The 10396-nt window shown below is 39.9% G+C and overlaps 1 protein-coding gene across 2 annotated transcripts in view; it reads left to right on the forward strand.

Annotated features, from left to right (window-relative positions):
* Nucleotides 1-10393, forward strand: part of Morc3 (MORC family CW-type zinc finger 3) — a 54134-nt gene extending 43741 nt beyond the window's left edge. The window contains exons 15-18 of one of the 2 annotated variants that reach the window (XM_087211973.1): nucleotides 556-651; nucleotides 1698-2586; nucleotides 4005-4159; nucleotides 7970-10393. In XM_087211973.1, the coding sequence (XP_087068099.1) occupies nucleotides 556-651; nucleotides 1698-2586; nucleotides 4005-4159; nucleotides 7970-8123 (1294 nt within the window). In that variant the 3' untranslated portion in view covers nucleotides 8124-10393. The remainder of the gene's footprint in view (nucleotides 1-555; nucleotides 652-1697; nucleotides 2587-4004; nucleotides 4160-7969) is intronic. The other variant, XM_087211981.1, reaches the window with a different exon arrangement.
* Nucleotides 10394-10396: the final 3 nt, after the last annotated feature.

Here is a 10396-nt window from a genome sequence, read left to right on the forward strand (position 1 = left end):
CAGAGTAGAACAAGGCCTCCTTGATACAGCAGACCTGAGAAAGCCGTACCCCGGCCTGCTGGAGAGGGTAAATATGAAAAGCAAACTGGTTTCGAGAGTCAGAATTTAGGAGCACTGGGTACCACCGCAGTGGAAGGTAGGGGCAGAAGTAAGAGGCTTGCTTGGAAGTTAAGGTGGCGTAGGCTTTTAGACCCCTTCCCATCCTGAAAAGTTTGGCAGCTGCTGCTTCTCTTTCTCTGTCAGAAGATAGAAATCTACTTTATTTTTTTTAACATTTTTTTATTTTATAAAAATAAAAAGTAAGTTTCATATCAAAATAAGGGAATAACAATTAAAACACTGTGTATCATTATCTTCAAAGTACTATTCAGAGTACAAGACATAGAAAAAAAGATTCTGTCCTCTAAAAAAGAAACACACAGGTAAGACAATTTACTTTCTGAAGCAGTTTTTACAGCTGACCAAACCTGTGAGCTATCTCAACAGGAAGATTGAATACTCAGTGGCGAGCAATCAGCCCTTCTTTCTTCCTTCTCCACTCCCACCTGTTTCCAGAGAGAAGCTGTCCGCAATGACAGTTGAGCCCTTTGGGACGGTAACCCTTGCCACCAATGCTTCCGGTCAGTTTCGCAGGGAGCCAAGGACTGCCAAGTATGTGATCTTCACATGGGACAAAAGGAGAAGAAAAAGTGTGAAATTCTTTGGGGGGAAGTAGGGTAAATGTTGAGTAAACAAATCTCTTAAAGGATAAGTAGGAGGTAGAGAAAAGAGTACAGGAGGCCAGCGTCTGAATATAAGGGAGTTTCAGTGTAGGAAATCAGAAGAGTCTGGAGGGGAGGAAGTAACACCAGAAACAAATCTTATTTCCATTAAGTGTAGAGCGTGCAGTCTGGAAAAAGACTTATTTCCAAAGTGTGTCATCTTGACATTGTAGATCATGAAGGAAAAGCAGATTTTTTTTTTCAGGAAGGGGAGAAACACTCAGTGATAGATGAAAATGGAATGGCTCTTTTATATTTGTGAGAAAATGATTTCCAACCTGCAAGTTTATGGAACAGCTAGACAAGCAGGAAACTTGAGAGGCGAATAAAGACATTTTCATCTGTCAGGTTCCCAGGATGCTTTCTCAGGATAGAGGTGGTGCTGGTGCCTTAGCATGAGAGAGTAAGCTAGGAAAGGAGAATCCTTCTTGAGATCCAGCAGGTCCTGGAGAGCCTACCAGGTGTGGAGAAGAGTAATCCATTGGTGATGAATTTACAGGACACCACATAAATGAACAAAACAAGACAAGGTTTAGTTCAGGGAAGCTCGCTTTATGTGAAATGCTAGAGAATAATAGTTTGCTTCGTGGCTTACCTCTGATCATGAATGTTGACAAATGAATATGGCCTCGCCATTCCCCAGGGGACCCAAGAAAGGAGTCTGGTGTGGGTGTCACTCTGTCTGGGTATATTTCTTAAAATGCCTGTAGCACCTCTGAGAAGAGACAGATGGATGGCAGTATATGGACCTGGTACTTCATCTCGACTGTTAGTTGTGTACACTTTTGAAAATGAGCACAGGCAGTTCTTAGGATTTCAAGATAATTGTAAAATTGTTGTAACAGGGCATTTGTTAAAAAGATCACTTGAAGGTCATGTATTTTGTTCCTATCTATATTTGATAATCTCATATTTTATATATAAAATTTTTTCCAGCCTGAAACGGAGATTTTCTACTCGTTCCTCAATTTTGAATGCAAAGAATCGGAGATTGAGTAATCAAACGTTTGAAAATTCTTTTAAAAATGATGATGACGATGAAGATGTCATCATTTTAGAAGAAAGCAGTACTCCTAAACCTGCCGTAGATCTTGATGTTGAAGCCAAATCGGAGCAGAGTCACATTAAACAAAGTGGCCTTCAGGTTGAGATTTTGGACGATGCTCAGCCTTGTGGCCAGACCAGTTCCACAGTTCCCTCGTCCAGGTGTGATCAGGGCACTGCTGCGGCCACCCAAACCGAAGCCCCAAGTTTCATTGTTAAAAAGGAAGAAACTGTCGAAGATGAGATAGATGTAAGGAACAATTCAGTGAGGTTGCCCATCTCTGCAGATGCTGATGCAAAGGTGCAGGACACCACAACACAAACCTTTGACAAGTCTGCAGAGACTGGTGGCTCTCAGTTACAAGTACTGAGAAATGAACTCCTCCTAGTGACCCAAGAAAAAAACAGGTATAAGAGTCAGTGTCATGTGTTTACGGACCAAATCAAAGTATTAGAAGAGAAGATCCTAAAAATGAATGACAAATATGTCAAGAAGGAAACTTGCCATCAATCTACTGAAACTGATGCTGTGTTTTTACTTGAAAGTATTAATGGGAAATCTGAAAGTCCAGACCATATAGTCTCTCAGTATCAGCAGGCTTTGGAAGAAATAGAAAGGCTGAAAAAACAGTGTAGTGCTGTGCAGCATGTGAAGGTCGAATGCAGTCAGTGTTGTAATCTCGAGAGTAAAAGGGATGTGGACGAAATGGCTGTGCAGCTTGATGATGTGTTCAGACAGTTGGACAAGTGCGCTGTGGAGAGGGACCAGTATAAAAGCGAGGTGAGTCACGGGACTCCAAGCTGTTACACCTTCCAGAGCTGCCAGGCACTAGCCTGAAACACTTTCACCTCGTAATAACTCTGTCGATTGAATGAAGCCATTAGTTCTTAACTGGGCCATGGGTCTCCTGGGGCATGATGGATGTGGGGGGCACTTTTGATTCTTACTGTATCTTTAGGCGATTCCTGGAACATAGTGGGAAGTGTGCACAGGATAGTGCTGTACAGTGATTGATTGTCCTGATCAGAATACCTGGTGTCATTCGCCCCCTTTTAGACAGCTACGCAGTATAGTCAGAAATTTGCATCCGTTATTGGGGCACCTTTCAGTAACTCCATGAGTTGGATGGTGGACCTTCATTTTAGAGATGAAGCCCCTGTAGGGTAGGACTAGGTTTGTGCGGAAGGACCATCACACCTCAAATACCGTGGCAGCTCCACAGCTCCCAGGGATGTAGGCTGCTCCTGCAGTGTCACTTTGCTTCTCAGGGTGCACTCTCAGGCCTGAGCATCATAGCCACGTTCCAAGCTGCAAGAAGGAAAAGGGGGAGGCTCCTCATTAGAGCTGCTCCTGCTTCCTCTGTCAGAACTGAGGCGCCTGGCTTGCAGCTGCCTGCAGGGCAGTGCAGGTGCTGTTCAGGGGTCTTTCAAGGGGGCAGGAGGAGAAGGTAGCATTCAGATGTTGAGTAACCTGTGCATGTGGCCACTTCAAATCAGGAAGCTCCTTTTTTATGTACTATAGATATGTATGTTATTTTTTATGTGGTGTTTGAGAGACTTTCCTTGCTAGGAGAGTTTGGAAACCATATGGCATGCTGCTGTACTGCCCCAGCCTGGAAATATTGTTAACACAACTGTGCATTAAAACACTCTTCACGGTGTGTTAGTTCAGGAACTACATGACAAATTATACATAATTCAATATGTACTCACTGTTATAAGTTAATGTCAAATGTGTAAGAAATGAAAGCCAGCCGGGCATGGTGGTGCATGCCTGTAATCCCAGAACTCAGGAGGCTGAGCCAGGAGGATCACCGTGAAGTTCAAGGCCAGACCGGGCTTCATGGTGAGTTCAAGGCCAGGCTGAACTACATGAAGAGACCCTGTCTTGAAAGAAAAGAAAAGAAAAGAAATGAAAGCTATTGTTATCCCAGCGTAATTTGGGCATTAGTGGCTTGGTGGTTCAGTTTCTGGGTACCACTTAGTTTTGGTCAGGTGGCAGTTAACATTTTCTGTCACTGTAAAAAGAAGTGATGTTAAACGAATGACACTTATAAAAAGCTATTGGGATATGTGTGTATTAGTGCTTTTTGATGGTCATATTTTTTCTGTATTTCTTAGCTTATTTTTTAGCTTAAGTTTGTACTTTGACAATATTTTGAAATTTAACAATCAAAAGCCATTTTTGTTTTTTGTCAGGTTGCATTATCAGAAATAGAGAAATCACATATGCGTTCCCAGTGCGAACAACTCAAAACAGAAATCGAACAGCTAAAATCTACAAGGCAACAGTTAGGAGCAGATGTTTCGACTTCAAGTAACATGGAGTCTGTCAATTACTTGGATGGGGAAAGGTAATAGTGACGCACTTTCTGGGCTGCAGTTCTGGGTGGCACATGCATTATATCTGTTAGCACGTCAGCTATCAACGGCCCATATTTATTCTATCAAACTCCCTGTGATCTCAGCATTTCAGAGAGTGATTCAAAAGAAGTAATGTATGATTATGGTGTCACATTGCTAACAGTTCAGGTCTTAAATTAAGTGAAAGAATTTAGAAGGGATAAAGACTTATATGGGATGTTTTGGGGGGAAAAGTGAAAACTGAGCTACGTCTTGAATGGGGTGAATTGGGGCATGACTAGAAGACAGGAGGCTCTTAACTAAAACGTGGTTTTGGCTGGGCACGGTGGTGTATGCTTGTAAATTCTAGCATTCAGGAGGTTGAGACAGGAGAGTCACCATGAGTTTGAGGCCAGCCTGAACTACAAAGCGAGATCCCCCCATCTCAGAAAGAGAGAGAGACAGAGACAGAACTAGAGAAAGGCAGAGAGAGAGGGAGGAAGGGAGGGAAGGAAGAAAGAAGGAAAGAAATAGAAACTTACTCCTTCAACCTCATTTGCCTTCTCCTTGGCATATTTACAAATCTGTATCCTTATTTCACTGTATGTGTGTCCTAATCTTTTGGGAAATTACAAAATTACTAAAAATGGCCCTCAGGTGTGGTGGTGTACACCAGCAGTCTAGGAGGCTGAGACAGGAGGACTGCAAGTTTGAGCCCAGCCTGGGCAACTTAGTGACATAATGAGACCTGTCTCAAAAAAATTTTAAAAATCTGGAGACATAGCTCAGTGCAGAGGTCCTGAGTTTAATCCCTAGTACTCCAGAAAAATAAATTTCCTCAGTATAGGTAATATTATGAAGTCCCATTAAAACAAGAAAAGAGCAAATGAATGATGACCCTCTCGGTAAGCTCTATACTGGGCTTGGCCTTGTGTTTAGCTTTGCTTTGGATAGTGAGGGGCAAGAGTTGAGGGGTGGCAGTGTTGGAGAAGTCACAGCCTGTCATTGAAGAACAGTCCTATCTCCAGCCTCCCTTGCCCTTAATGATTACTTAGTCCCTTAGCTTTTCAGTGGATTTCATGAAATCTTTTCATGGAAATGGAAGAGAGCAGTGAATACATGAGAGGTGACAGGAAAATATGGTGTGTGCTTAATAAAATTTATTATAGTAAAGACACATTGCCACTAATCCCCCTCAAAATCTTCCCTCCCACTTGGAACACACTTAACCCATCATTCTTGCCACTTTCTGAAGCTGTTCTGGAGGTCCCTTTTTTATGAGCTATCGTGGGTGCCTTGCTGTCCTGAGTCAATTCAAAACCATTTCCTTTCATGGTTGTTTTGACTTTGGGGAAGAGCTGGAGTCACACCGGGCCAGATCCCATGAACAAGGTGGATGAGTGCACACTGTGATAGTTGACCAGGCTGCCTTTCCGTTGGATGGTGCTTGGCAGCAGCATTCAGTTGTTTTTTTATCAACTGCCTAAAGACACTCTGTAAACATGGAGGCCAAAGGCTCAAAAAAACCTCTTGACCAGTATTTCTAAAAATGAGGACCAGGTTCTCAAAGCACCTATATGACTTACAGAGGAAGATCTTCCTGCCACTTACTTCAGAAACTGTTTTAGGGCCAGGGATATAGCTCAGTGGCACTGTACTCACCTCGCAAGTGCAAGGTCCTGAGTTTGATCTTCAGTACTGGAAAAAAAAATTTTTTTTTTTTTTTAGTACTAAGGATCAAACTTGGGATCTTGGGCTTGCAAGGCCAGTGCGATGCCACTGAGCTACATCCTTGGCCCCAAAAAAGAAACTTAAGCAAGTCTCCAGATGATTCTCTTGCACACTGAAATTGGAGTAACTGGTAGTCTTATGGTCTGTGTACAGCAGCTGCTAGCCACATGTGGTACTGATGCCTGAAGTGTGGCTAGTCTGAATTGAGGTTTGCTTCACATATGAAATACAAGCTGACTTCTGAAGTTCTCATGTGAAAGAGAAAAAAAGATGTGCAATACATTATTTAAGAAGTTTTGTTCTTTTGAGATGAGGTCTTGCCCTTCAGGCTGGCCTTGAATTCACTAGGTAGCCCACACTGGCCTTGAACTGTAGGTGATCCTCCTGCTTCAGCCTCCCAAGTGCTGGGAGTACAGGTGTTGGCCACTATGATTATATTACAAAACAATACTTTGGCCTCACTGGTTTAAGTAAAATATACCACTAAAGTCAGATTCATCTTTCTTTCACTTTTTATTGTGGCTGCTGGAATATATAACATTAAATTTAGGGCTAGGATCTTCGGCAGTCTTGACACTGAAAATAGGAATCTGACATGTTCAATAAATAGCAAGAAGTAGCAGGGACAATCAAAGACTTACGGGAAAGAGTGGATAAGAGGTACTAGTCATTTGTCTGGTTTTCTCTTAGGATAAAGATCTTGTTTGTAGTAGAGGGGATATTCTCAGGAGGACATAGCATAGGGTGGTTAATAAGTTCTGGAAAACAAATTAAAAGGAATTTCAACTATGGACCGTTGATTGGCCATGAGTGGAAAGTATGAAGAAAAAATGGCTGACCTGGGTTGATGTGCAATTTTATTGGTAGTCCAGTGGGGTCTTATCATAAAGGCACATAAAACCAACATACTCAAAATGACATTTTCCTGCACTGTCAACCTACGGATGCTCATCATAACAGCTTCAGAGATTTCCATCCTAGAAAAATCAGTATCTAAATTAAATACGGGCTTGTGGGGTATGGGGAGAATGAGAGCAATTCCGGCATTTTCTGGTGTCTGTCATAGTCTCTGAAAAGCAAAGGCTGCCTTAGTTTTAGGTATTTATGGCTTGAATACTTTTTTTTTCTTTTTGAAGCAGTCTTGGGAGTCAAATCCAGGACCTCAAACATGTTAGGTAAGCGCTGCACCACTAAGCTACGTTGCCAGCTCTGGAATTTGTTTTTAAGTCTAGAATGCTGACATTCATGAACTTGGAAGGAATGCTAATCTTCAGCCAGGGTTTCCCAGTGTTTCAGCAAAACACAGTTCTTGGTGAATGCATGTTGACATGGATGGTCAGTGAACTGGACCATATAATAGGTTCAGAGAAGTCCTATAATTTAAAAAGCTTGTTTAACATTATTTTACACAGCATTTCACAAGTTTATTTGACCATAGAACTATTTTTTCTCTTACACATATTTTAGGGGAACAGTTTCTATTTTCCTCAAAGGGAAGGTGGAATTCAAAGAGATGCATTCTACATTCTTAGACCATTGTTTTCACCAGCATGTGGCTATTTTCCAGGTGATAACAAGACTAAATCGTAAATCATATCCTCTAGTTTACATATTTTCTCCAGTTGGCAAATTAATAGAGTTTGTAGGAACCAGACCACACCACTAGATTTATAAAACAGACTGTTTCAACTTAGGCTAGTATCTAATGGATGGAATGAATTATTAAATTCATGATCCAGTTCTCTGGGGGGAGTTTTACTTTTCTTTTTGTTCAACTGTCATTCTACAGAGATTTAATTTTAGGGCTGGGGATCTCAGTGGCACGTCGCCTGCCTGGTAAGCACAAGGTCCTGAGTTTGATCCGCAGTACCACACACACACAAAAAAACCGAAAAACAAACTTAGGTCCAGGAAATATTAAATGTCTTTGCGAGTTTCAAATAACTTGTTATTAACAGAATCAAGATATCTAAGTCCCAGCATGGCTGGAGATTTAATTTTAATATTTTCACTGTCAGTTTTTAACTTCCACATGAATAGTAACTTGTATTATAATGCTCCTCGGGTCACTTTTCTGTTTGTATTTGCAGCCTCAAGCTTCGGTCTCTTCGCGTTAACGTGGGACAGTTGTTGACTATGATCGTGCCTGACCTCGATCTTCAGCAAGTGAATTACGATGTTGATGTGGTTGATGAGATCTTAGGACAGGTGGTGGAACAAATGAGTGAAATCAGTAGCACATAAAGTAGGTTTCATGCGAAATAGTAAAAATATAGCCACTTCTTTTGCGTGTATAGCTTTCCAGATACAAAGTTTTGTTTTATAAGTAAGGTGGACAGAAGACTTCGGAGTCCTAATCTTTACTGTATTCTATGCATTCAAGCGTGGTCACAGATGCTGTGGACACATTGTTATGCCTTCGGAAATACCTATTAATTGTACTGAGCAGCGCAGTGGCTGACTTACAATTGTGTTTTGAATGTAAATATTTGTGATTAAGCCCACACGTATTTTTTTATTGCTCTAAAGTACATAAGTGTTTTTCACCAGGAGCTTTTCAAGTTGTTCCTAAATTTGGTGCAATTTTTTCTGGTGCTCAAAAAAAGTATTTTTCACTGAGCTAATGGCTGTTCCATAATACAAACAAAAACTTTACTACCTTTGATTTTCTTAAAAAGGAATTTAAATAGGATTTTTAAATAACACCTCTGATAAGTATGTGCTTCTAAGGGAGTTGAGCATTATAGTTTCTTTTCTATAAGTTCCTGTCTCCTGAAATATTTAAAATATGGTAAGCTAAAGCAGACTCCATTTTGCCAGGATTATTCTTGTGCTGAGATTGCCAACGAGCTTAAACACAAAGTGTTTTTATAGAACAAAGAAATGATCTTTAGTATAAAGCATTGAAATTGTTAAATGATCACCAAGCTTACTTTGAAGCCTACTTTTGGCTGTTTATTCAGCATGGAGTAGGCACTGTAATTATTTCATTTTTTTGTGTGAAATTTCTTGTACAGTCTTTTGTAGGGTTAGTGCAGATTAATGTGAATTGAGGAAGACAGTCTTTCTCAAACAGTAGTGCATTCTTTTGATTATACCACAAACCCAAGTGTTCATATCCTGGAGTTGAGGAGCAGACTCCGTGAGGATTATAGTGTTACATGCCAGGAAATAGGTTTTATTGGTTCCATGTTTGTGCAATCCTAAAGAGATGGCTTTCTATTAAATATATGACTGTATATAATTAAGAATCATATTTTCCACAACTAGAATATGCATTATTTTTTCCAAAGGTTTATCATTGCTATTTATTTTTACTTTTGTTTCTGAAAATTCAATACATATTCATTTTATATGTTTGTTTAATTACATGTACATCATACATAATATTGAATTTTTATTATATTTTTAGCTTCTGGAAGGAGCAAATAAATGGAGATGGTTTTTATTTGCTTTGATAGTAAGTGAAAGTGTATTTTTGGTATGAAACTGGGTTTCTGACACAATTATAACTGCCCAAATTTTAAAATACCTTGTAATAAAAATACATGATGGTTAACTCTTCAGATATTTTTAAAGAATTCAATATTAGGGCCAGGGATTTAGCTCAGTGGCACAGCACCTGCCTGGAAAATGCAAGGTCATAAGTTCGATCCCTGGTACCACAAAAAAAAAAGAATTCAATATTAACTTCAAAGTATTCTGTGAAACCCTCAAGTTGAGCTGCTTTTACTGCATTATCACAGGTTATATTTTGAAGACTAAGACTGTTTCCTTAATACTGAGGGAGAGAATATGTGTGTTCTTTGCTTTGTATAAATTATTTCATCTGGAGAAACTTTACCTACATTGAGCACCTGTGTAGTCACAGAAGGTTTGTGATTAAGTTGAAATAGTGGTTCTTTTTGGAACTTGACATTTCCCCCTTCCTCTTGGTCAGCTTCTGTATTCTGGCAAAAATGTACTTTATATGACTGTTCTCTGGCTTAATGGGAAAATTAACCATAAGATTCAGAAGATAAACTTGGTTGCTAAGTTGGGTCTTTAGAACTACTTACATACTTTTCACTCATTAAAATATTAAAACAGACTGAAAATATGGCTAATAAGAAACCTGACAGGACAATGTTGACTTTGAAGGTATATGTACTATTTAGCTATAAAAATGACACTTTGCATTTGTCTCAAGTTGGACGTATTTTCATGTTTTATTGATGTAATTTCAGTGTTTTATGTGTTCTATATTGTGTTCTTTCCGCACTCATTTCTTTCGGGTTGTCTTGCCACTGTAAAGAATTTCAAAGTTTGCATTGGTACAGCCCTGACCACCACCCAGCAAATTCCATTTGAGAAAGAAACCTCACAGCGGGTTGAGTGACCTTGTGTACTAGCTCATAAATGGGCTTGTGTCCTTCTGTTTGTCTTTTGGATATTGGGCTACAGCTCACAGAAAGAATGTCATCAATGCCTGGTTGGTATAAAAGAAAAAATAAATACATTTATACCTTTCAGAATTA

Source organism: Heterocephalus glaber, unplaced genomic scaffold, assembly GCF_053883595.1.
Source record: "Heterocephalus glaber isolate CG9 unplaced genomic scaffold, H.glaber_assembly_v1.0 deba00000122, whole genome shotgun sequence".
NCBI classification, from domain to species: domain Eukaryota; kingdom Metazoa; phylum Chordata; class Mammalia; order Rodentia; family Bathyergidae; genus Heterocephalus; species Heterocephalus glaber.